This window comes from Lycium barbarum, chromosome 1 (assembly GCF_019175385.1).
Source record: "Lycium barbarum isolate Lr01 chromosome 1, ASM1917538v2, whole genome shotgun sequence".
Lineage (NCBI taxonomy): Eukaryota > Viridiplantae > Streptophyta > Magnoliopsida > Solanales > Solanaceae > Lycium > Lycium barbarum.
Window position 1 is genome coordinate 142,855,865 of NC_083337.1, and position 27,712 is coordinate 142,883,576.

General features: G+C 35.4%; 2 protein-coding genes across 7 annotated transcripts; one reads left to right on the forward strand and one right to left on the reverse strand.

Moving 5' to 3' along the window:
• Window positions 1-8,209: 8,209 nt before the first annotated feature.
• LOC132615364 (uncharacterized) lies at window positions 8,210-11,076 on the reverse strand. The gene is made up of 5 exons (XM_060329962.1): window positions 10,972-11,076; window positions 9,697-9,988; window positions 9,500-9,582; window positions 8,843-9,409; window positions 8,210-8,785 (listed from the first exon to the last, which is right to left on the reverse strand). Exons 1-5 carry the CDS (start codon window positions 11,074-11,076, stop codon window positions 8,210-8,212), a joined length of 1,623 nt encoding a protein of 540 aa, XP_060185945.1.
• Window positions 11,077-13,264: 2,188 nt separating this feature from the next.
• On the forward strand, window positions 13,265-18,944 carry LOC132610667 (probable trehalose-phosphate phosphatase F). Of its 6 annotated transcripts, XM_060325217.1 has the most exons (15): window positions 13,265-13,373; window positions 13,504-13,612; window positions 15,806-15,894; window positions 15,988-16,078; window positions 16,262-16,446; window positions 16,555-16,695; window positions 16,783-16,854; window positions 16,955-17,077; window positions 17,200-17,256; window positions 17,362-17,463; window positions 17,550-17,627; window positions 17,774-17,843; window positions 17,989-18,059; window positions 18,132-18,224; window positions 18,329-18,944. In XM_060325217.1, exons 5-15 carry the CDS (start codon window positions 16,288-16,290, stop codon window positions 18,380-18,382), a joined length of 1,020 nt encoding a protein of 339 aa, XP_060181200.1. In that variant the 5' UTR covers window positions 13,265-13,373; window positions 13,504-13,612; window positions 15,806-15,894; window positions 15,988-16,078; window positions 16,262-16,287; the 3' UTR covers window positions 18,383-18,944. The 6 variants fall into 6 exon arrangements, with proteins under 6 accessions (XP_060181200.1, XP_060181250.1, XP_060181132.1 ...); XM_060325267.1 differs by lacking the exon at window positions 13,265-13,373 and having other exon boundaries at window positions 13,380-13,612; window positions 16,216-16,446; XM_060325149.1 differs by lacking the exon at window positions 13,265-13,373 and having other exon boundaries at window positions 13,380-13,612.
• Window positions 18,945-27,712: the final 8,768 nt, after the last annotated feature.

Genomic DNA, 27,712 nt, shown 5'->3' on the forward strand with positions numbered 1-27,712 from the left:
TGGACGAAGGCTTCGTTAACAAGCACCACACTCTGTAAAAGAAACAAGTTAAAACTCGGATAAACGAGAAACTAAAATTCTCAATGAATTATGCAAGGATGGCTGATAAACTTACTCGATTGCCCGCGTGCATGCCCTCGTTAATGAGACACTGCCAGGGGACTCCGTTCATCTTCCGTTTGTCCGAATCCGAGACGAGCGGCCTCAGGTAGCTTGCTACTCCCACCAGACGAGACAAAAAGCTGCAGTCCTCGGGGACAGTGATTACGGTCAATCTGGTCCTCCTAGGTTCCATACTTAGGGCCGGGAAGATACGCACCAGGTTATCCCTAGCACCAGTCTCGGTGGTCCGGCTAGCCGCCCTCGTGACTCGAGGGATTGGGAGATGTCCAAAATCGGTAGCAAGAGGAGTATCCGAGAACATGTCATCAAAATTATCCGACCTTGAAGCTGGAGTTGGATAACTCGGGCCGACCTCAGCAGCCTCGGTAGAGGCAGGGATCTCGAAAGTTGCAGCAGTCTCATCGTCGGGCAGTGGACCAACATCCGCTGTATCCGGTCTCGGGGACCGGCTTAGTCCTTTGACCATCTTCGGCAGCTGGTGCATGCCCGGACCTTCTGGTCCTTTGCAGGGGGGTTTCTTCGGATGAAGCATCATCTATAATATCAACGAATTCAATCGACCTTAGAGGAGTCGGGTAATGAACTTCTTCCCTACATGTGTGTAATGCCGGAGCTGACGGTCCTTCCCCGGCTGAAAGAAGTGATGAAATGGAGGTACCCTCCTCCGGAATAAAAGCAACGGAAGGGGTCACACCGATCCTCCAAACGAGGAGCTCGATCTTTGTTTCGTCTCTTAGAGTCCGAACGATGCTCCTCGCCTTCTTCTTCGGTTTCTGCCCTTTGTCCGAGGGCTTTTTTCTCTTGTTGGCGGCAGTAATGGTGCGGGATGTACCCGCTGAATCAAACTCGGGTGCCGATGCAGCGGGTTAGCCCGCTGTATCCAGTCTTGGGTTCACCGAGCCCTTGGGTAAACCTGAATGCCGAAGATGTTACCAAAAGGAAAGGTAGAAAATGCAATGAATACCGATAGAAGCAAAGTATTATCGTGATTTTGAGCGACCCATCGGCCACGCGACAGGAGTCCCCATATCCGTGCTTCGTGGGTGTGTTGGCTGAGGAGAGCACTAGCCCATTCGTTGATGTTCCGGACAGCCGGAGGTATCCAACCCACAGCTGGTATAAAGAATGGGACAAATAGTGAGAATGTGATAGGGCTAGTGTTTGACAAAGCATTCAAAAGAAATTATTAAAAGAACTAAGACTTACGATTATCATTCCACCTCTCCGAAAAGGGCATGTAGTTGGCCAGAATAATGTCTGTGGTCCTCACCCGGACATAACGTTCCAGCCAACCCCGGTCTCTATCTTCGTCCATCTTCGAAAATATTGGGTTCCGACTTCGCTTAGCGAGCTTTATTACACAACCCCGGAACAACCTCGGGGAGTATAACCAGATGAAGTGAGCCAGCATGAACTCCTTTTCCGTATTAGTGGCCAACAGCCGGAGGCAGGCCACGGTCCTCCAGACAATCGAACCAATCTGGGCCAGGGTTACATTGTAAGTCCGGCACATATCTAAAATGACCGGGTCGATCGGGGGATCGAGCTTGAGGGTGAAAGGATAGGTGTAAACGTATACGAAGCCCTCCTGATGGTCGGTGACTGATTCATCAGGTCCGGGGGCAAAAACTTGAACCGGACGGTTATCCCATCCGCAATCAACCCGGACTAGATCGCGTTTGTCCTCGGTAATGGATGAGGGGTACCGTCTTACATCAAACCCTCTATCGGAAACCAGAGAAGGTTTCTTAACCTCGAAATCCTTGTTATAGTTGGGTTTGGATGGTACAATGTCCAAAGCAGTGGGCTCGAAGGCGATTTTTCCCTTGGGTTGAGAAGTTGGCTCGATTCCTTGAGAAGAAACCGAGGGAACATCATGAGAGATAGTTTCGGTGTTAGCAGACATTTGGAAATTATGGAAAAGGATATTTGGCAAATTCGAAAAGGAAGTTAAAAAATAAGAGTGAGGGAGTAGTCAAGAAAAAATTCAAAATGGTAAGAGTAAGAAGAAAAAGCAGCAGCACACTCTAAACAAAAACAAGCTAATGAAGAAGTTGGCGTAGCTGGTTTCCTTTCACGCAATACAAGCAATGAATCAAAGGGGATAAAACGGTTGAATCAGCAAGAAATATGAGATGGAGGATGATTAGAAGTGATGAAATGAAGAGAAAATAAAATGGAGAAGTGAAAAAATAAAATGGAGGAGAAATGAAATGAAGACGTGAAATGGAAAAATGAAGAGCTGGAAGGCATTATATAAATATGGGGATCGAGGCGGTTACAGATCCTAGCCAAGCTGGGAATGCCACGTGTCCCACAATTAATGAGAAGTGACTTGAGAAGACGTGCGTTACGGCGGTTGTCAAAGCTGACCATCCGGGACGAGACACGTAGCTGATGACAGAGGGACGTGATGCAACTGTTCCCGCCAAAATGAAAAGATAATAACGAGCATATGGAACCACCGGTTTCTTGATTCGTCCACTTCTCGTTACTCCGGTAAAACTACGGTCCGGAAAGTGTGGGGACTATCTGTATACGGTAAAAATCGGACATATGCTAGACCGGTGAGACCGGAGATCGAGAGAAAAAAGAAACAAGCACGAGCAGGAAGACTTTCTTTCGGACCGGAGGAGTGCTTGATTCGAAGAAAGCGAAGGAAATCGTTTAGTCCGGTTTCTCCATAGCCGATTTAATCGTGGCCGTTGGCCCCGTTGATCGTGGCCGTTGGTCTGGGTGATCCGTTACACAATTGTCACGCGTCAAGACCGTTCTACCACATTGTACTGTCAATCGTACGGGTGTCAGACCGTACAACCCAACCTTATCCTTTTAGAGTTTTTTCTTTATTCAAAAGGGTTTTATGTTGTATGAGGCCCATAAGGCAAAACTATAAATAGGGGTCATTACCCTACTTTCAAGGGTTGACTTCTTCAGATCTAGAACATTGTAATAGCAAAATATTTAAATTCTCTCCCTCTCATTCCCTGATTTTGGTCCGGATTTAGTGTGTTTTTCTTTAGCTCTACTTAATCAAACAATATTCATACATTATTTAATATATACATTTAGTGTAAATCATCGATTATTTTTCATTTACTCACAGCAGATCCTAATCCATTTTCTTCCGATCAAATAGATTAAAGCTCATCCACATATCATATACCTCACTTACAAATTCAATTGATTACCTAAATTCGGGGTAAACACATATTGTATTTTCAAATGATTAATTAGTCCACTTGTAAGTCTTAGAAGATCTTAAAAGTGTCAAATTTTCAGCTTTGTGTAAATGCTGCACGTGCTTAACAGGAATCTGCAAAAGAATTATTATGTGGCACAAGACTCACAACTGATACTAATTGGGTGAGATTTTTTGTCTCACAAGAAATATTCAAAATTTGTGAATTCAAAAATATAAGATTTAGATTATCTTTTTGTAAGACAAAAAAGAAATTAATGATAAAAAAACGTCGCAATTAGTATCAATTGTATATGTTTAATATCAATTGTGTGTGAAAAACACATAATAAAGTTTTTCCAAATCTGTGGGCAAAACAACAACAATTTACCTTTCTCTATGTTTTCAACTTCTCTATTTCAAAGTTAGGACGTATGTTAAATATTTACTTGTAATTATTTTGTAAATATGCATCATAGAGCTCATACCCTTTAGCACAATAAGATGATGATATTATATTCGTAAAAAATTATTATAGATTGTCGAATTTGGGTTTTGAAATTAAAGCAAATTGCTTCCATTAAATCTAGCTAATAATTAGTCCTGCGGGCAACTGGCAAGTTTGATAACAAATGTTCACAATTCCAATTGCAGTGCCGAGAACTTGAATATAAGTGATGATTAGGTCATTTGTGACTTAGTTGGATCTCTCATTTTTCACTTGTTAATTTAGTAAATTATAAGGACTTCTTCAAAGTATAAGATCTAAAGCGAACATACCAACATGACCGAAACATATTCTTTAGCCTATATAAGTTGTTTTCTTCCATTATGCCCCATATAGAATAAGTGATTATTTCGATTTCTTTTCTTTCTAATTCTTTTGTCATTTTCTATTTTTATTTTGGAGCAATGAAAAGATGTCAACATTATGAAACAGAAGTGTCAATTATTCTGTTTATAAAATCAAATTTACATGTACGGATTTCAATGGATTATTTCATATTTAACTTGGAATGTTTATCACGAATATTTTGAGTCAAAAGTTTTATATAGGATGTTAAAAGAATGATGAAAAGCTGGTGGCATTAGAAGAGACAGTCCTTTTTCCTGGTTATGAAAGATGTTAATTTGATTTGTAAAAAATGATTTTTCCTTAAAAAAATGAATTAGAACTAATATTCAATCATATGCGCCGATAAATACACTAGTGGAAAAATAAATCTAAATACCCGATCTTTCTCTATTTCTTTTTTCTTTCTATAAAAAATAATAGTGGAGTCTCAATCTTTTCCAGCCCCGCTGCTCCTCCAAAAATAGAAAAATTGCAGCCGGTAATAGAAGTGACTACTTTAGCTATATGATCCCAGTCAATTATGTGGAACCTTCACCTCAGAATTAATTCTACTTTGATTCTTATAATGATTTTAAAAATGAACGAATTTCTTTTGATAAACTTCAAATCAAATTCACATGGCTACATGAATTTGTCATGCACATTGCTCAAGCTTGCGAACTCGTGTTGGTCTAAACACTAAAGAGTCCAAAGGTACTTTGAATGATTAGATAATTATAGGATGGAGAGCCATGCAATTTCTTAATTTTATTGTGCCTTTAACTGTTGAGGCAGAGTCAGAATTTGAATTTCATGATTTTAAATTTTAGAATAGTGACATCAGGCATTAATAATTGACTTTTGAATTTATATATTAAACTCCCTCCGTCCATAACAAGTGTCACCTTAGCCAAAAACACGCATATTAAGCAATCAATAATGCAATGTGAAGTTTACTAAACTACTCCTATATAATAAAATAAATTATTTTTTCCTCTTGATTAGAGCATGCATAAGTAGTAATCCTTTTGACATTGGGAATCCAACAATACCAAGTTACTATGTGGCTTCTCCAATCATCATTTTTTTTGTTAAGCCAATCACCCCTTGGTCAGTGACCATGGAATGTTGGGGGGTTTGGCGTGACCCCTACCTTGTTTATTCCAACTACAAACTGGAGGGGGACAAGAACCTATACCTCCATTATGCACAAAGTTGTGAGATCAAATTATCCAAAAAAAGAACATGAAGGGGAAAACAATCAATTATACAAAAAATACACATCCCTTCATGTTTACAAGTAAGAGCCTAACTAACTAAGAAATTAGCTCTATCTACTTTGCTTCGTAGATTGGGAAGTTGCCATGAATCCATATGATAAGATCCTTTCACGTTTCCTGGAAGCTGAGAGTAGGATCTATAGTGAAAAGAATTACCACTGGTTGCAGCATTTTTAGCAAGCAAGTCTGCTACTTGGTTTGCTTCTCTGTAACAATGAGTGATGATAACTTCTGCTTGTTCAATGGCCTTGACAGAGTTTAAAATGATTCCCTTTAGCACGAGATTGTTGGTATCCCTAGCCTTAACATGTTGATAATGATCTGAGAGTCTAATTCTAGATGAAATTCTCTGTAGCCAAGCAGCAGACAAAGTTGAATTCCTTCAAAAGCAGCCACACCTTCAGCTATATTATGAGAGCTACATTGAATAGAGTCAGAGAAAGCAGGTATCATTTCTCCTGAGGAAGTTCTAATGATGCCACCAATACCTGCTTTAATTTGCCATCCGAGAGGAAGCTCCCATCGGTGTTAATTTTGACAATGCCATTCGCAAGCATCTTCCACAGAACATGGGAGTAGACTGTCTTATGTTTCCACTTCTCCACTTCGTTATAGATTTTGGCCCAAGGCCAATTGAAAAAACAGTTTGGGAAAGCTTTGGTAATTGCAGCATTTATAGTCCAGCAAATCTGATATTCCATCTTCCTCACATAAAATTTGTTTTGATCTCCATATTTGCATGCAGTCCATGATCTCCAAATCTCCTAACATATTACTAAAGGTACAATATTAACAAGGAGTTTGTGAACACTGTTAGTGTTTTTAGAATCTCTCTAGAGCTTCAAGATTCTTCTAAGTGGCCAGTTCGTGTGGCTAATGCCAAGAGGAGAGCCAAACTGATTCCAGAGATACTTTGCTGCCTCCCCCTCTATAAAAGTGTGCTGGATATTATCATTTGTAGATCTGTCATAGCAACTACAATCAGACTCATCATTGATGCCAAATATTGCTAGTCTTTCATTGAAAGGAAGTTTGGCAAGGCAGGCTTTCCATACAAGTAAGGAGATCTTGAAGGGTATGCAGCTATGCCATAGATTACTCAGCACCTCATCTTCATGTTTCCTACACCAGTTAATCTGCCAAGCAGAGGAGTTAGTGTAAATCCTTTCACTGGATGGTTTCCAAAGAATGAAACCATCTAGCAAAGGGTCGCCAATGTCTATTCCTTCAATGATATCATTCATTCTTTCGTCAAAATCAATAACCAGCGTGGTCAAGTCCCAAAATTCATTGTTAATATAATCACTGATAGATGTATGTCTATTGTGGTGATAATCAGGAAAGCGGTTAGCTAGAGCACCTTTATCCGACCAGTCATCCCTCCATAAGCTACATCTACCAGCATTGATCTTCCAAAGCATCTTGCTTTCCACTTTGTCTCTAACTTGGAGCATATGTTTCCAAGCATGAGAATTACCAGATGCCTAATTTTTGCAGCAGGGTGGGACCTGCTACAGTATTTGGCAGTCATAAAAGTGCCCTAGAGAGAAGTTTGTGTTCTAAACCTCCACCACATTTTCATAGCAAGACTGTTACTGATCTCAACCATACTTCTTATGCCTAAGCCCTCCTCTTTAGTAGGAAAACATAGGTTCTCCTAAGCACGCCAGTGATACTTATTTTTCTCACTTGAACTGCCCCAGAAGAACCTAGCAAAGTATTTTTCAATAAGAGTTAAAGTCCCTTTGGGGGGGGGGGGGCTCATAGCAGAAAGAGTATAAATGGGTAAGGATTAAAACACACTTTTAATCATCACCGTTTTACGTCCATAGGTAAGCATTTTGCCTTGCCAGCTATTGAGTCTATTGGCCACTTTAGTAGCCATATCCTCAAAGTAAACAAGTTTTTTTCCTGCCTATGTATAGAGAACAACCAAGATAAGTGAATGGAAAGCTTTTTTCCATGAAACCGGTGCAAGATCTCATTCTATTAATTCTCTGAGAACTAGCTTTAGGATCAGTGAGGAAAAAACTTTTATCACCATTAACTCTTTGCCCATAGGCCTTTTTATACTTCTTGATGCGATTCATGATAAGATTAATGGATCTCCTTTTGCCACTGCTGAAAATAACTACTTCATCTGCATAGGCTAAATGATTGATTTGAGGTCCCTTCTTGTTCATGTGAAAAGGGATGAAATCAGAGTTATTGTTGAGATCATTTAGGGATCTACTAAGAACCTCTGCTCCAATGATGAAAAGTGAGAGGGACAAAGGGTCCCCTTGCTTCAGCCCTTGAGAAGAAGTGAAAAAACCTATTCTTGTGCCATTGATAACAATAGAGTACCATACATCAGCAATAAGTCCCTAAATTAAATCAATCCACACCTCAGAGAAGCCAAACTTTATTAGTACTAAGATAAGAAAATTCCAAGAAAGTATGTCATAAGCTTTAGCTATGTCTAGTTTGATCACCATATTGCCTCCCTTATTCTCTCTTCTGATCTTCTGAATGATTTCTTGGGCAATCATTGTATTTTGTGTGATCAGTCTGCCTTGTACAAAGCCACTTTGGTTTTCGAATATAAATGTTGGAAGAAGGGTGTTGAGTCTGCTGGAGAAAATTTTGGAGATGATTTTGGTGGTGAAGTTAGTGAGGCTAATAGGTCTTATTTCTGAGAAGTTGCTGGGGGAAGTGACTTTGGGGATCAGTACTAAGCAAGTATGATTGAAATATTTAGTGTGGTTTCTACCATTGAAATATTCTTCAACAAAGTCAATAACATCATTTTTAATGACATCCAGCAAGTTTAAAAAATGTTCCATTAAAACCATTAGGACCCACAGAATTTTCTGAGTTAAGGTTAAAAATGGCCTCCTTAATCTCTTGTTCTTCAGGAATTTTGGTCAGTATCTCATTATCCTTCTCGGTAATAAGTTGAGGAATGCAATTAAGAATAGAGTTGTCAGCTGGGGGAGTTCTCAAGTTAAACAACATTTCAAAATGATGAATAGCTGCTTTGTTGATCTTATCGTCTCCCTGGATCCAATTTCCTCTGTGATTCCTTATTCTAGCAATATGAAGCCTTCTTCTTTTGTCCCTCATTACACTATGAAAGTACCCACTGTTATAGTCCCCTTCCTGAAACCATTTGATATGTGACTTTTGTCTAAGTATGTTATCATGTATGCCCATCCACTTAATATATTCAACATTTGCCTTGTTGAGTTCCTCCCTGCTATGTTCTGTATTATTTTGTGAGTCAACTTCTTCTAGTAGTTGAATCTTAGTTTCCCAGGAATTGAATTCTTCATTGATGTACCCTAAGCTCTCTTTTGACCACTGACTCAGCTTTCTTCCTACTGCCTGCAGTTTAATTTTGAGTCTCCATATTGCATTTCCTTACACATGTGTGTTCCATACCTCCTGCACAATAGAAATGAAATCAGTTTGCAGTGTCCAAAGATTGAGGAATTTGAAATACCTGATAGCATCTTGTTGATCATTATGACACTTCAGCAGAAGTGGTCTGTGGTCTGATCCTGTTCTAGCCAAGTTTTTGACATAGTTATGTTGAAACTGTTGGATCCAATGATCATTAACACAAGCTCTATCCAATCTCTTCCAGATCCTCTTTCCTGGTCTCCTGTTATTGCACCATGTGAATTTTGGACCTACAAAACCGATGTCAGTTAACCCAGAGGCTTCCATTGAGCTGATAAAGTCAAAACTCTTGGAAGCTTTGTGAGTTCTACCACCTAATTTTTCCTCTGTTTCCATGATAACGTTACGGTCACCACCTACACACCAAGGATCATTGATTCTACTGGAGATGTCTATGAGGCTATCCCATAGAACCCTCCTTTCATTGGAAGAACATTTAGCATACACAATAGTGACATATAGAATATCATCATTAGCATTATTAGTGATCTCAAAAGTAATTTGTTGGTCATTATTATCAAACATTGCTGCGTGAACATGGTTTTTCTAGAAACACCAAATTTGACCATAGTTATTGGCCAACCAGTGGTGGTAACCTAAGAACCTTTTGTAACCTTCAATCTTGTTGCTATTTACAAAGGGTTCTGAGATTGCCACAAAGTCATTTTTATTAATATTAGCAAGTCTTTTGAGCCTATGAATGGCTTTTTTGGATCTTACTGCTCTAATGTTCCAAATAATAGCACTAATCATGGTAAACTAGTTTTTTTTGGAACTCGATGTTTTTCTCCTCCTGTGATGTTCAGGGGAGTCTATGGCCTTACCTTTCTTACCTTTTCCTTTCTGCTTTTTCTTATTTTTTGAATTTGATGTGGTTGTGTCTTTGGTGCTTCCATTCTCCTGTTGATCACTGATTTTGTTGCTTGAGTTTTCATTCTCATGCGCTAGATCATTATTGCTACTGCTCGTTCTTTCAGCCTCTGGAGTTTGATTCTCCTTAAACTTTTCTTTATCATGTTGCACTATACTGTTGGTGTGCGAATTTTTGGATTCAGGGGAGTACTTTTGTTCTTCTTGAAACCTTTCATCAGGTTCCTTTGTAGGAGTTGTGGGAGTGTTTTGTCCCTGGTGTTTCCAATTCAAGTCAACAGTGAGATGGATAGGTTCCAATCATCATTTAGATGTTACTTTAACTTGTAAGATTTTGCCTAAGGGTAGAGTTGAAAAAAACTAGCCAATTTATGTCTTGGTTTTCTAAGGTGACACTTATTATGAGACTATTTTTTATTTATTTTTTGCGAAGGTGACAGTTATCATGGGACGGAGAGAGTACATACTTGTGAATATATTAATATAAATACAAAAGTTAAACTAAAATTACTGAATTCGACTAAAGCCACGTGTGTATAGTCTTTTAGCTCCCGCCTTGCCTTTTGACAGTGGTCCAAGAGCCAATTACGAAAGATACCAACGCAACTACTCATAATCATGAGTGACTTTAACGGACGCATGTTATTTCATACCTAACCAGTGAGTCTCCTTTATTTAAGATGCCCCCAATATATCCATGGTTGGGGAGGGGCCGGGACATTCCTACTTCTGATTTGGTAATGGCTTTTGATGACAATTTGGGAAATTGGCCAGACACACTACATTTTCTTTTCTCACATGGCTAGATCAATTCAGACCAATCAAATTTTGTGGCACTAAATAAACCCTACATTATGAGCTTATTTCTTGATTTTCATTCTCTTTTTTAGAGATATAAAAAAAAAATGTACTATTATAGGATGTGGTGAGATTTGAAATCTCTCCATCCCTAATCAGAGATAAAAAAAATAAGCCCTGAAAATGGAGGAAACTCAAACAGGGAGCATGAAACTCCAACATAATGTACTTGAGTTCAAACTCAAGGACAAAATATTAGGTTCTCAGTTATAAAACCACAAAATCAAAAACTCTTTCCTCAAGTTCGAACTCAAGAACAAAATTCTTGATTTCTTAGTTTGTACAATCATGAACTCAAAGACTCTTTCCTTGAATTCTCGCTTGTTGAACCAGGAAATTCTCGACTCATTCCTTGAATTTTCCGTTGTAAAACTACAAACCCATGATATGACAATCCTGGCATTCACATGAGTTATAAAACTACAAACTCCACTACTCTTTTCTGGAGTTTTCAAACAAGCTGCTGATTTTGTCAACTTTGACATTGTATAGAAAAGAGATGAAAAATGCCTTCTGACTTCCAAGAAATCATAATATTTCTGACTACTAAGAACATCAATAAAATTATAATCTATCTATCTTCATTAGAAAGATTCAGACATTGACTGAATACAAAGTTTTCACTGCAATGCATTGCTTCACCGCAAACTTAAGGATTCTTCTTATTCTTCTTCTTTCTTTTTTTTTCTTTTTTTTTTTTTTTTGAGTTTTCAATCGTACAAACATAAATTTAGGACTCTTTCCTTGAATTCAGTTGTAGAAACACAAACTTCAGACTCTTTCCTTGAGTTTCAGGGGTCGTTTGGTAGGAGGGATAGGATGGGCTGGATAATTAATCCAATGAGATTGGAATTAATTCTATGTTTGGTTGATGGGATAACGTTTTTGATATCCCATCCAATCCCATGTAGATGGGATAAAAGGTGGATTATTAATACCACATAAAGTGTGGGATTAGTAATCTCATCTTATCTCATCCAATCCCATCTACATGGAATAACTTATCCTCCTCTCCTACCAAACGACCCGGTTCAGTGGTAAAGCCATGAACGGCAGTGCTCTTTCCTTGACCGAGTTCTTAATATATAGAACCACGAACTGTCAGGATTATTTGCTTGAGTTCTCAATTATAAAATCACAAACTCCATCCCTTTCTTAGAATAGTGTTAACAAAAATTTAATAGCGGCTGCTTCAATCATTATTTGGTGTATCACTTAGTGATGGAAGTTCTTTTGCATTGTATTTGTCATTCCAAATCATTTCGTAACTATTTTTTCCTCATTAATGTTCAACTAATACATTCATCAGTTCATTGCTTCTTGTTTTTCGGTTACGTTTTGCAAGCATTTATTAATTTACTTACGTTAAGCGTAGTTTTCAAATCAAAAAGCGGAAAAGAAGAGTCTAGGTTTTCCATAATTAGCTTAGGGCATTTTGTCCAAGTAATACACAGGTGGCTAAATGCTAGTACTCATTAATTTTGAGATGATGATTATTTTCTAATTATCGCTGCAAAAAATAGCTATTTGCCTATTTTCCAACATTTTAACCCACTAAAACTCAACGCCAATTGTCCATTTTTTATTTTTATTTTTATTTTTAAGCAAATCCACTAGACGAGGTGTCTAGGGCTAGTTTTTTATTTATATAATAAAAACGAAACGCCAAAGAAAAGTACAAGCAAGGAGGCTAGGTCTTATCTTACAAATTGTCCATATGACATCCCTAGTTATATTAAATGTTTTCTGAAACTTATTCCGACAAGCTCCAACCAGCTATCAATTAATATTAGAAATCGATGACAAAAGAGTGAATAGTTCCGAGTTTTGACTTTTATCTAATGTTGGTGCATACTTCAATTATTTTATTGAATTGAATATCTGCTACCGTTCACAAATATGAAAGAGGACAATTGCTTTCTCTACTAGCCTGGAAGCAAGGCTTTGGTTTAGCCTCCAACTAAGGCTAAGGTAAGGGGAGTATGTCCTCAAGCTGAATTAATTTTGTCCATCCAAAATAAATAAAAATCACATATTGTATGTTGATCTCTCGAAATTATTCCACTTCTCCTCATGCACACCGGCTCCTTGGGTGCATCTGAGGTATAATTTCATTAAATCAGAAGTTTATAAAGTTTTGAGACAGATCTAAAAGTTAAACTTGATGGTAATTTTTATCATTGAATTTATTATTTCTTTAAAATCATGAATTTTAATGTACTATTTATTGAAAATTTTCAAAAAAATTTACATATATATAAATTTACATTTTTAGAATCACAATTTATTATGAGTCTTGACTCACAATTCTTTTGGCTTATTGGGTTCTAGATAACTTTAAGGCTCACTCTGCCCCTTTACATTCCGCGTCAAAATGTTTAGATGAACCCGTCTTCGAAGAGATGCATCCGCACCTGCTGTCAAGGGCGGAGCTGGCATGCACGGTTACTATTTCGACAAAACCTAATAGCTTGGCGTAAATATTGTACATATTAAAATATCCACTTAATATGTAAAGATAATTTATTTAAAATCTAATAACTTTCTTTTCAAAATTCAGAATTCATAAATTTAAAATTCTAGTAAACCATTTCAAGAAGGAAGATGTTTTCTTGTATGTCACATCTTTGGGGGGCATATCAAACTCTATAAATACGTGGCCCTGACCACCTCCATTTTCTCTTCATTTTCCTTCCTCTTTTCTTTCCTTTTCCTAATTAATTTCATTCTTAATTTTCCATTACATCTCAGCCAATAATTCTTAGGGTCTCCTCATTTCTGGGTAGATTCCTTTATTTCTATCATCTTCTTCTATCATTTACCATAAGGACCAATTTTCATCATTTTCATTTTATTTGCTAAATCTGCATGCTTTTTACTTTCTAATTCTAGTTGACTTTGGTATCTAACAGTTATTTTTGGCCTTCCAATTGGATAACCGACGTTGGGTTCTTCCGGATTAATTCAGGGTTTTGGATATTCACATTTTGGTCAACCAGGTTTTCTTGTCATTTTAATTAGGTACTTTGTTTCTTTTCTTTCTGAATTATAAGTGGCCATTCAACTATCATGCATATCTTTTGTATTTCCGCACATTTATCTTCAATATGCTAACACATTATTATTCTTGTTTGTTTCCATTTGTGGGGGCGTCCAAAGTTGCATTTTTGGCCATTTCATGACTTAATTGGTTATGTTCTGCAAATTAGATACCGATCAAAGACACACGTACCACCTGTTTTGTTGTGACGTTTCTGCGGAGGTTATTTTGATCGATTAGATTTCTGTCTTCTGTACGATCATAAACAATGTAGTGCTTTCCTTAATTATTTGCTTATAGTGATCATTTGACAGTACAAAATCCTTAAATCCATTGTTGTACGATTTGAATTATTTTTAATTTGTCGGTTGCTGTAAGATGTTGAAGTTTTGATTGTGTATCACTTTCATTGTTACTGCTCCCTCTGTTTCATGGTGTTTTTAGCTTGGGCCCTTGAGAAAACTACTCCCGGTTAGAAAGCAAAAAGTATTTTTACTAACTTATCCTTAATTAAATGTCTTGAAAAAGAAGTATATCTTTAATGGTTTCTTGGTTATGTAAGGTAAAATTGGAAAGAAAACAAGTTAATGCTATTTTGTGAAACACCACTTATTTTTAAATAAAATGAAAGTATAAAACACCACTTATTATGAAATTGAGGGAGTAAATTACTAATTACTGTTTATCATAATTTTTTTACGTGTAATTTCTTTATATAAGTCAGTGATTGTTTAATATTTTATACTGTGAACTTGAACTCCTTCAGATTAATGTTTTACCTTGAAAAATGGAGTATGCGTATATATTAAAAAGTCAGCCGATTCCCTTATGTGGTTGGTCATGCCGTCCTAACAACCGTACATTTCCTTTAATATTGTTTGAAGTCAAAATGCCTTTTAGAATTTCATTAGGCCAACTGCCACATTTTAAAATTTTGTAGTTATAGACAATGATTAATCGTTACAGTTGAACACTGTTCAATGGTTCATATCAAGCCTGCTATTTTCTTATTCTCTTTAGTTACTGTCTTTGGTCAGAGATTGTTATCAGCCTCTCCTAATTTTCATGTCTAAATTATGGGTATATTTATGGTTGCCGAGAGGTTTAATTCAATAAAGTTTCTTCCCATTAAAGCTCTGTTTGTCACTTTCATGGTGGCGTTCAATTAAGTTGTTTGGTTTCTACAATTTGAATTTGATGCACTTAATCTTGTTCAATGTGTACCATTATTGGAACTGGGGCTAAAAGACAAGACTATCAATGTGTATGAGATTTAGACGTGTCGTTCTAAGTTGATAGTGTGTGTTCTGGAATGTAGCTCTAACTCTATCTATACTTGTGTTCACACATAGACACACATATCACGCATGATATATAGGATTTTAGCGAACGAACAGAACCTCTCTTGGTCATACACATTATATTAGTGTATGCAACTATGCATATATCTTTTTGAGAGGAAATTGAGAGTCTTGAGTTCCTATTATTACCAGATAAACAAGTGGATACTTTTCAACATATGGTTACTAATACTCTCTGCTAGATTTTTGGTTCAAAATCATTAAAGATCGACCTCAATTAATGAAAACCTCATAGAGATAAATGTCCAAGAGAAATCCTGATTAATTAGGCTTCTAACAACTATTCAGTGTAAGATCAATTTCTTAGCATGATATTCTTACTATTGGAGGGTCCAGCTATAACAATAGACTAACCAATTCCACAAAAGCTGAACAGTTGAGAAAGAAATTTATATATCCGCATATAGCAGCCGAAACTTGTGTTCTGATAGAAATGGAAATTTTTACACGATTTGTAAAATAAGTTTACCGTAAAACAGCAAACATCCTGTGGGAAAGGGATTCTAATAATTGTGAAGAATAAAATGTTTACTATGTTTATTTTTTTTTCTGGTCGCTATTTCTGCTGTTGGGAAATGGTCGTGAAGCCAACCAACAAAACGCCTTCCAATATAGAGCACCAAAATTAATCTTGTTTCTATATTGACATTAGGATTGGAATACATTTTCTTCGCACTGTTAATATCACAAGATCCCATTCTCTCCATATGCTCGTGTGTTACAATGATATTGTTTTGTCAATACTTTTGCTTCATATGGTATTTTAGATATAAGTAACACCATGACATTTATTGGTTGTTTTCTTCTCTTCAGGTAGGAAGCACAGAGGCTTATAACTAATATCAATATTCTAAGCCAAACATGTTGTGTTCTTTAAGCTGCAACGTGGCTCCGAATATGAGGTACTTGTGCTGATAGATTCATATAATTGGATAAATTACACCACTGATTTGACAATCATGCCATTTGAAAGTTTTTGATTGACCAAATTTCAGGAGGCCGGCGCTTGATGGGCAGCAAACTCAGGAGCTGTGACAAGACAACGCTAAAGAGGTGGTTTTTCATTGACAAAAATAAAAAGATTAGGTACTCCAATTCAACTAGTAATATTCAGAGTTCAATTACATAGTGAAGTAAAAATCAGTAAAATTCTTAGAGATCCAATGAACTTGAATTCCGTTAAAGGTTCTTCTATTCTAACGAATCCTTCACCGATAAACAAGTCTGGATTTCGGATTCATTCTAGTTTATTGCCTTATTCTCAACCAGGGCCTTCAATCTCCACTAGTGATCTAATGACTCCAAGAAAGAAGCCAGGGAGGCTTGACGACGTTCGTTCTAACGGTTGGCTTGATGCAATGAAGTCTTCTTCACCTCCTAGTAAGAAGGTTCAAAGGGAAGCAGACGCCGAGGATTTTATTGATGATGCTAAAGTTATTTACTCTTCTTGGATGGTATGTTAGATATTTTCATTGTTTTCCAAAAAATTTCACACTTATCTATCTGCCTAGACAGAGTGAACGTCTAATACGAGCGTCTCTCTTCCTGATGTTTGTGAGCAGTTCAAGTATCCATCGGCTCTTAACTCCTTTCAGCAAATCGTTAGCCATGCAAAGAATAAAAAGATTGTTATCTTTTTAGACTATGATGGGACTCTTTCTCCAATTGTAGATGATCCTGACCGTGCTTTTATCTCCGCTGATGTAAGTAACTAGTCCATTTTTTCCTTATTGTAAGAGAGAAGCTTACCTTATTATGTTCACAATGAAAAGAAATTACAAATTCTGCAGATGCGTTCTGCTGTCAGGGATGTTGCAAAGCATTTCCCAACAGCCATCATCAGTGGAAGAAGCCGTGATAAGGTATAAAAATTATATTAACAAGTAATTCTAGCTTAGACCGCCTACTTTCGTGACCTCTTTTCGTTTGCAAGTATTATGATTTAGGTTCATCCTATTTCAGGTTTATCAGTTGGTAGGACTAACTGAACTCTATTATGCTGGTAGTCATGGTATGGACATCATGCTTCCGATTAGAAATGAAGTGTGCACTAATGGTTCACTTATTAAATCTACTGACCAGCAGGTATTACAGTTTATAAGAGTTGTCCTTTCATCCATTATCTAGTAAAGATTGCCATTTCTTATTTTTTTAACTCATTTCTACCTTACTTTCTTATAACTAGTTCTAATTTATGTTTTGAGCAGGGCAAGGAAGTTAACCTGTTCCAGCCTGCTCGTGAATTCTTACCTATGATTGACGAGGTGTTTTACTTGTTTCTCTAAGCCTAGCAAATAAGTAGTGATTGGAACCAAAAAAGAAAAAGAATAATATCAGAATTGAATTGAACAAGCTAGACCATATTGCAGGTTTTTAGAACCCTTGTCGATAAAACTAAAGAAGTAAAAGGTGCAAAAGTTGAGAACCACAAGTTTTGTGCCTCTGTACATTACCGTAACGTAGATGAGAATGTGAGTCTAATTCCTTGCTGTTTCATAATTGCCTTTGTGAATTATTTCACAGTCATTTATTGATGATGTTTTCATTTCAAATGCAGAGTTGGTCCGTCGTTGCCCAATGTGTCCATGATGTCTTGAAAGAGTACCCTCGACTACGACAAACTCATGGGCGGAAGGTATCTCAGTTACTTGATTTTTAGTGACAAAAAACATACATTCCCTTATGAAGTCTCCAGTTTGATCCCTTCACACTCTAAATGCAACTATTACATTATTTGTTACTAATTTGTTAAAATTTTGCTCCTTTTTTGCTTGTCAATAGGTTTTAGAGGTCCGTCCTGTAATAGACTGGGACAAAGGAAAAGCAGTTGAGTTTTTGCTTGAATCACTAGGTATGTTACTGGTGATTTATTTTGATTTGATCTCTTTCTCCTCACTAGGTATAAAGTAGAAAATATTTTTGTAACTGGTGAAGTCAAGAAATTTTAGAATGAATAGTTCTATCCATTCTTTTCAAATATGTGCACATCAATGCAGGTTTTCGAAATAGCCATGATGTGCTTCCTATTTATATTGGAGATGACAGAACAGATGAAGATGCATTCAAGGTAAGTAATACACAACAGAATCTCATGTCACTACCATTTCTTCTGAAATTAAAGAGTATATTTTAAATCCAGGTTTTGAGGGGGAGATATCAAGGTTACGGAATTCTTGTTTCGACTAGCCCAAAAGAGAGTAATGCTATCTTCTCTCTCAGGGATACTTCAGAGGTTGGGAATATGACATCTAGCCAAAATTTTGTTGTTCATGTCAAATTTTTCTATGATTAAAATGTAAAGTAAAATTTTCCTTCGTGATGTGAAATCATATGCAGGTTAAAGAATTCTTGGAATCTCTTGCAAAAACGATGGAAAACCAAGAAATATAAAATGAGAAGGAGGGGCAGGGGAGCAGGAGGGATAGTATAGATAAGAAACATTACATTATGTTTCTACAATTTTATAAATAAGTTGAAGCAATCTCTTTATCATTCTGCAAGAATTTTGTTTTCATTTTTTGTAATTCCTTTTCTCGGATTTTCATATATTACCTTTGGGTAGAAGAGGGTACTGCAAAGTCAAGCTTGTCCCCCATTAGCGGTGTTAGCAGCTGCTTTACCAGCCTTATTACCACGAGCATTAGGAGTGTTGTTAGCATTGCCATCAGACGGATTATTCCTCTGGCCAGAAGAGTTAGCCATTTCACACAGCCGCTTCCTACACTCCCTCTTAATGTGACCCCTTATACCTTGAAATTTGAAAAGAAGGCCCTTCTTCCCCGAGTTATTGTGATGGGCAGTGCACTTGGGACCAAATGTTTCAGATTTTCTGTCATTTCCCAATATTGAATACACACACAAAAACAATTTGTTATCTTCTTATTTTCTTCAATTTTGTTTTTGTAGAGATGAGAAAATTTGTTTTAATGCTTCAACACAGCCATGTTGTGAATGGGAGCCTAAGAGCAATGATAAAGTTGTTTTTGATGGTCATGGATTCGAGCCATAGAATCAATCACTAATATTTGTATCAGGATAAGCTGCCTACATCATATCTGACTCCTCGATACGGCCCTTCCCATGTAAACACGAAATGCTTCATAACACCGAGCTGCCCTTTAAGTCATGTTGTGTTGTCTGCGGTGAACTTTCAGATCTAGGCAACAAAAATATGTTCTAAAAGTTTCTGTTTATTTGTAGCATAGCGAACAAACATCATCAGTAGTATATATGCAACCTATTGAAGTACGGATCTTATAAAAGAAGTTTCGTCTTGTCAAGCCACGACTTCAGCCAAAAATGTCTGAAGTTTGTCCTTGTCAAATTCATAATTTCAGTCAAAAATGTCTGAAGTTGGCCTTGTCAAACCATACCAAACTTAAGGCAAAACGACAGTTTTGCCTTCACAAGGCCACACTTCCGGCAAAAGTCCGAAATTTACCAAACTTCAGGCACAAATCTTTGCAACTTCAATCATCTACTTCTGAAGCGGTATATTGCAAAAAATCAAAATTCCGCATACAACATAAATTGCTGCCCCAAATTGAGTATTTGTGCACTGCGCCCTGATTAATTCCCCTACTTTAAATCTATTTAAGTTAAGCAAACAGTTGTGATAGGCCCAAGATTGTTGCTCTACTGTTACTGAGCCACTATTGCATATTCAAAAGTCCAGTCTTCAGTTTAACAGATTTAAAATAAATGATGATTTGTCCGAGATTTTGGTGCTAACGAAGACCAAAATTTCTGTTACTTCTGACCTCTGTTTCCATGCACTTTACTAATTACTACTGTAACAACTGTTTTTTAATCTCTTCTGTTAAAGCTATTCTCTTGGAAACATAGAATGGTATGACAAAGATTTAAGTTTTGGTTCTCTCTTCCATCCTTTATATTGCATTTGCACAATTTTTATTACAAAGAGTTATTTGCAGTTTGCACTCTCTTAAATATTAATGCATGTAAAAGTCATTTTTTTGATTTGTATTATATAATTTATTTATTTTTGAATTGTTACTTAAATGTATTGCTTTTTTACAAATTATCATAAACCAAATAATTTGTAGAAAAAAATTAAAGCAAGATAAGTCGAGTCTATGTAGGGAGGGCCAGTAAGTAGAGAAAAATAATATATGATGTCCCCTCACTGGAAAATTACATTGTGTAGATAGGTAATATTTTTATCTACATATCATATGTGTTGAATTCCTTTAATTTCTTGGTATGTTTACTTTTTCATATTTTGACACCCTTGATAAAAGTTTTAGTTCTGCAACTTATCGCAGGACAAAATCATTTTGGGAAACGCTCCTCTCAATGTTGTGGGTTCAAAACTAAGTGATACTATGAGATATCTCTGGTACAGTAGCTAGGATGTAAGCGATCTATCTCTGATCACCTCTTCATTTCAATTTATGCGAATCTATTTTCGTTTTAGTCAATTATAAAACGAATGAACTAATTCAATATAAGAAAAACTCTTTAATTTTAGAATTTCAGTATTACCCTCGCCATTATTACTTTTGAAAGCTGACATAGAGCCCACTAGTTTTAAAGTAAACAATCTGTGATATTTTATTAGGTAATGAAGAATGTTTAGAAGTTGTGTACAATGTGTCAGATCCCTTTCATGTTTATACTTGTTCTCTATTTCTCTTTACTATTCAGTGGGCCCATTAAGGGTATTCTTGGCACTTGGTGTATATTTAGGTGATTTGGAAAAGTCACTATTTTGTTAGGACCCATTTAGTAGGCGTTTGGACATGCGACATGAAATCATGAGATGAAATCAGCGTTTGAACATGTGACTTCATCTCATGAGATGAAATCCCAAATCATCCAAAAAGGCATGATTTGGGATTTCAAATCATGATTTCAAAATTTTTAAATGTAAAACGTGGCCTATAAGTTTATATTTTGTAAAAAAAAAGACTCATAAGTTGGTAGATATATTCAACAATTACTCTCACCAACCATTTACCAACCTCATTAACTTCTACCAACCTTTATTTATGTTCTAACTTCTACCAATCTTTCTTTATGTTATATTTGTTTCCAAACAAATAACAATGTTGGTTCGTCTTTTCGGTCATCTGATCGGGAAATGCATGCTCGGCGTGAAGAGATTGTTCATACCATGTGGGAGGATTATATTAAAGAGTAGTTACATTACTATTCATGTTAAATTTTCCTTTTTATTGAACTAAAGTTTGATCAATTGATGTTGTGTTTTTTAGAAAGGTCTTCTAGTAGCGTATTAATTTTGTTATGAACTATGACTTGCTCATTTGGTAGGATTGTATAAGAATTGGGAAAGATTTGATAGTTTTCACAACGTGTGAGGTTTTTATGTCTATAAGAAAAAATACAACTTAAGAAATCCAAATTGCATATCCAAATATGATTTCATCTCATGGTTTCAAATCATAAACGGCTCCTTAGATATGATTTGAAATTCATGATATAAAATCAGGTTGATTTGAAGTTGAAACTTTATTTGGACATGCAATTTGGATTTCTTATGTTGTATGTTTGTTTTCATAAACCTGAAAACCTACAAGTTGGGAAAACTTTCAAAACTTCCTCAATTCTTATATATCCTACCAAATGAGAAAACCATAGTTCATAACAAAGTGAATACACTACCAAAATGTCTTTCTAAAAAATACAACATCTATTGATCGAACTTTAAATCAATAAAAAGCAAAATTGAACGTGAGTTGTAGTGTCACTATTCTTTAATACTCACTCCGTCCATTTTTACTTGTCTTGTATACTAAAAATAGTTGTCCACTTTTACTTGTCCAGTTTGGAAAATCAGGAGATAATTTACCATTTCACACCTACTTTACCCTTATTATTAATTATTGAATTGACAAGTTCGAGGAATTCTTAGTGGCTGTACAACTTTTAAAGTATGTTTTATTGATTAAATCATTAGGTTATTTAACAATAACTAGGGGTAGTATAGTAAAATTGTCATTCTATTTTTGGCTCCTTAATAGGCATGTCAAGTTAATACGTGACAAGTAAAAATGGACGGATGGAGTATAATTAACCCTCCCATATGGTACAGGCAATCTTTTCAGGTCGAGCATGCATTTTCGATCAGATGACCGAGAAGACGAATCAACATTATTACTTTGAGTCAAGTTTTACATTTAAAAAATATATCTACCAACTTATGATTTTTTTTATATATAAAATATAAACTTATGGGTCAAGTTTTACATTTAAAAAAATTTTGAAATCATAATTTGGAGAATTTGTGATTTAAATCATGATATGAAGTTGAAGTTGAAATTTTGTGAAAATTTCATAAAAAAAACGCTGAGTTGAAATCAAAATATGAAATTGTTATTTTAAATCGCATGAACAAACGCCTACTTATTAAATTTCATATCTAATGAAATAAATTCGTATAAATTAAGATGGAGTATTCTCTAATATTATAGCAACTAAAAGGTGAGAATATAAAAGGGGAAATTTCACTTATTGACAATTTATGGGTCAAAATTACATATTCATAGCTCATATTTTAAATTACAACCCTATAGCCCAACATTTCATGGCCCAACTTGAATATTCACCTTTATATAACAATATACAACTTTATACACCTACTGTAGGCAATGTATACATCTTGTATAAAAGTGTATAATAATATATAAGACTAGTGTACAATATTATACAACAATATATAATTTTATACATCTACTGTAGATAATGTATAAACCTTGTATAAAAGTGTATAATAATGTATAAGACTAGTAAAAAACTGAAGAGGAAAAAAATGGCTATGACAGGTAATTAAAAAAAATAGGCTAAAATGGGTAAATATTTTTTCATAATTGGCATACAGTGTAAAATGCCCAGTACAAAAAACATAATGTACTAATTTTGCTCGACTAAACTTGTGGACAAGTACAACATTATTGAGGTAAGTGAATAAATTATAGGAGCATACTAAAAATGACTAATCATGCACAGACCTACCTGTGTTTTATCTTTTTAAGTCTTCCAAAAACCTACGTAACCTTCCCAATCCACTCAGGCGGTTTTCTTTTACATAAACTAGATAAAATGCAAATTTATTTTCCTTTATGTTCAAATATCTTGAACATTATTGATCCATGGCACGTATAACTGTAACATCATCTACTTTCTTTGTAAAGTAATGGACTTTTTTCACTCACTATCACGATTTATGAAGATACATAAGGTCATGTGTCTCGTCCCTTCATGTTTTAATTCGGAGTCCTCTTCTTATTCTTCTTATTTCAATTTATATGACATATTTTGAATTAACATGAAATTTTAAAATGTTAAATTTACAAAAGAATTGTGTTTTAAACATACTATAACATTTGTATAACTAAAGAACTTTTAAAATTTATGATCTTAAACATGCTACAACATTTAGTGTTGCCAAAAAAGTTTCTCATAATGTCACATAAACTAGAATGGAGGAAGTATTAGGTACTACTACTAGTATACGACATACGTGTAAGGGGTCTGCCTGATCATACTATTTAATATGTATTGAGTTTCACTTATATACATAAATAGCACAAAACGATTTTTACACTGTCACATTATTCAAAAGATAGTTTACAATTAATGTAATTTTAAAAATAAGGTAGAGTATCTGTTCACGGATAAAGACAAACTGATAGTGTACAATATCTTTATACTGTCGTGTGTATCAATTATTAAGCTTTTTAATATTTGGCCTCTGTTCACAAGAAAATTGGTCGGGGAAAAGGAAAAGTTGCGTTCTAGGTGGACTTCATCAAAAGATTGAGTGATGTCATTAGCTTTTTATTAAAGGCATGGTTTACGGGAAAAAAAAATCTTATCCCATTTTCTGCCATATGATTAGCACTAATCTCTAATAATGCAGCAAATTGCGTACAGTATCACATAAGAAGATTTTGAGTTGATGAATATAATAGTCATACAGTTGAGGTACATCTTATCCTTGATATTTGGTGCAAGGACGAGTCATCACATATTCTGATGCATCATCTTACTTTTATCGAATCCGCAACTTTTCTAGTAAAAAAAAAAAAGTTAAATCAAACTAGTACAAAAAAAAAAAACACATAAATAGGATTCACGCACGAATTTCGTGCGTGAAAGGACCAAACTACAAAAATAACAGTTTGGCCTTTCACGCACGAATTTCGCGCGTGAATGAGACCAACCATCTCCCTGGCCATGTTAGTAAAAAAAGAGAATAGAAAGCAATAATTTTTAGAAATCTTGTGAATTGTGGGGCCAGGGAAGAGACTTGGCAAAGCTTTTAACTCACATTTGTATTATTTTGCTGCATGTAGAAAGATTTTGCTTAAAAATATCCCTTTCACATTAACGAGTCCTGAACCAAAATGCCCTAAAAAAAATTGAACTAAAATACCCCAACAAAAAAAAAAGTTACCAAAGTACCTTTAGCGCAATATTTTACTGCGCTATAGCACTTGACGGAGACGGAACCGTTAAGTGCCATATAAAATATTGAAGTTCCCAAATCTCAAAGCATGATTAATATACGGCTAAACTACGTAAAAAAGATAAACTACGTAAAGAGGAGTGAAAAATGTGATGTTATTGAAAATGGCGGACTCCTATAACGCAGTAAAATAATGCGTTATAGGTGAGAGAAACTTTTGGATAGCGCAGTAAAATACTGCGTTACAGCACTTAACGGTTCCATCTCCGTCAAGTGCTATAGCACAATAAAATACTGCGCTAAAGGTACTTTGGTAACTTTTTTTTTGTTGGGGTATTTTAGTTCAAAATTTTTCTTTTGAGAGCATTTGGTTCCGGACTCGTTAATGTGAAGGGATATTTTTAAGCAAAATCTTTCTACATGGAGCAAAATAATACAAATGTGAGTTAAAAGCTTTGTCAAGTCTCTTCCCTGGCACCACAATTCACAAGATTTCTAAAAATTATTGCTTTCTATTCTCTTTTTTTACTGACATGGCCAGGGAAATGGTTGGCCTCATTCACGCACGAATTTCGTGCGTGAAAGGCCAAACTGTTATTTTTGCAATTTGGTCCTTTCACGCACGAAATTCGTGCGTGAATCCTATTTATGTGTTTTTTTTTTTTTTGTACTAGTTTGGTTTAACTTTTTTTTTTTGTGCTAGAAAAGTCGTGGATTCTACTTTTATCCCGTTTGTGAACAATTATGCCGATAAAAATAGGGCAACTTATATATAGGAATACTACCATTTAAGGGCTGATTAGTTTTATTGATTTATAATTCGTAACTAGTTTATGGGAATTCACTATATTTGAATATACTGTTTAGTTGTATCCAACCTTATCGGATGTCGCGTGTATTTGACTGTATTTGAATACATGTAACCTTAATTTCTCTAAATATATGTGTATTCAAAATGATTGTATTCCAGTGCATTTAAATACACAACGGATCAGTGTATTTTAGTGTATTTATATATTGATCTATCCTTTTGTTTTGGCTATATTTAAATGTATTCGAGCTCCGATCAGCAAGGTCGTCGCCGGACGTCGCAAAGTTGAATGTATTCGACCGTATTTGAATGTATTTACACTTAAAAAAATGACAAAATGAAGAATACAATCAAGTTCAGTCAAAATCTCCGGCGAAAATACAAAATATATTATATTTAAAAAATGAAGAATACAATCAAAACCGGTCAAATCTCCGGCGTAATACAAAGTACCTGTATTTACACTAAAAAAAATGAAAAATACATTCGAATCCTTTAAAAAATACACCATGTTTACTCAAAAAATTAAAATACATTGTATTCATACAGATCTGCAACAACTCCGAAGAATACACTGTATTCATGCAGATCTGTATTCACTGGAATACCCATATCAGATCAGATCGTGCTTCTGATAATCAGATCCAAAAGACGATCTGAGATACAAAAGATGGAGAAGAATTCGTGGGTTCCGGTTTCTCCGACGAGCATGAAGCTCCACGTGCCGTCACTGAACATTAGATTCTCCATCGACAGATCTGTATCTCCTCGCCGTTCGATGGCGGTGTCTCAACATGATCAGGTGGTTCGAAAGCAGATCCCAAAGAGACGTTCTCCTACAAGGCATCCTAGTTCGTTTAGGTGTAGTATGCATAAGAATATGAAGAATAATACTTTTTCGATTTCGTATACGCATAACCGATTAAATGCTTGGAGATCGGCGATGGCGAATTCATTGGTGCGGATCCGTTCCGTTGAGAGAGAGAGAGAGAGAGAGAGAGAGAGGGAGGGGGAGAGAGAGAGGGGAGGGTAGCAGTGAGGTCGTGGAGCGGGGGTTTGCGGTGGTTTAGATTTTGCCAGAGTAGGATAAAAGGAGGGAGAGAGGCGACTATAGCCATAGTGAGGGGAAAAGGGGGGGGGGAGACAGAGAGAGATGGGTGAGCGAGAAGAATGATATAGTGGAATAACTCTATGTATTTGGTATAGCTATGATAGGTAAATTAAAAAATCACTGTAGCTATGACAGAAAAATTTCCAAAAAAATATAGTGGGTCTTCAATCCGGTCTATCGTAGCTTGTGAGATAAAGCTCACATGTTTGCATGTATAACTCAGAGTTGTAACCAACAAATTTGAGAGACGGACGAAGGGTTGTTTGTGGTAATAGGTATTTTTCCGCTCTTAATTAGAAGTTTCGATCGAGTTCAAATCATGAGAATGAAATCGTCTTTGATAAGAAGTGTTTTATATACTCTCAAGTGGGACTTCCCAATGTAAATACGTATTAATCGGACCCAAAACGGATATCAAACCCCGAATAAAAAATTAAAATAATATTTTGCAGGAGGGTGGATTTTGATGCACGAGTGTTTCAAAAGAATATTGAAGAATAAGGTGCAAATAAATTATTATTATTTTAAGAAAAAAAACATTGCATGTATTATAGATGCATAGATGTGATAGAACTATGAATGGCCCCATAAAGAAGAAAAAAGAAATTAAACAAATGATGGATCATCCATATACTACTAATTTTATATTTACTCCAAAAGTAAGCAAACGTGAACTAATCCTCATATATTTGCATAATCAAATAATACTAGAGCGGTGTGGAAACTATAGTAGAGTCCGGAACCTAAATGATCCAATAAAAAACGAATTGAACCAAAATACTCGAAGAAAAAAAAATGTTACCAAAGTACCTTTAAGGCATTTTTTTTATGCATTATGTAAAAATGTGTTAACGTTGCCCGTTTACATCCGTTGCCAGAACTTTTTAAAAAATTAAAAGAAAAAAATCCAAAAAAATTACATAACGCAGCATTTTGCGGCGCTATGCTGACGCATAATTTAGGGGTTTAAGAATAGGTGTGTTATGATAATTAACCAAACTTGTCTACTTCTATTCTAACTTTCACTTTTTTAGTTTTTTAGTTTTACTTTTAATATCCTATAGAATTTTGTTAAATTTAATATTCTAAATATGAGTTAAAGTTTTAAATGTTACTACAATTTTATCCAACATTGAAATACATTTTCAAGAAAATTTTTAATTTTCAAAGGGCATAAAAGGTGATCAACATTTTGAGGATATTTTTGTCGTTCAATATTTAGTGTTTCAACATTCATGTTAATTAGTTTTAGAAATTTTTATAAATAAAAGAAAGTAAGACACTTAAATTGGTGTGGAGCGGATATTATTTATTTTATAGAAATAATTATATATATATATATATATA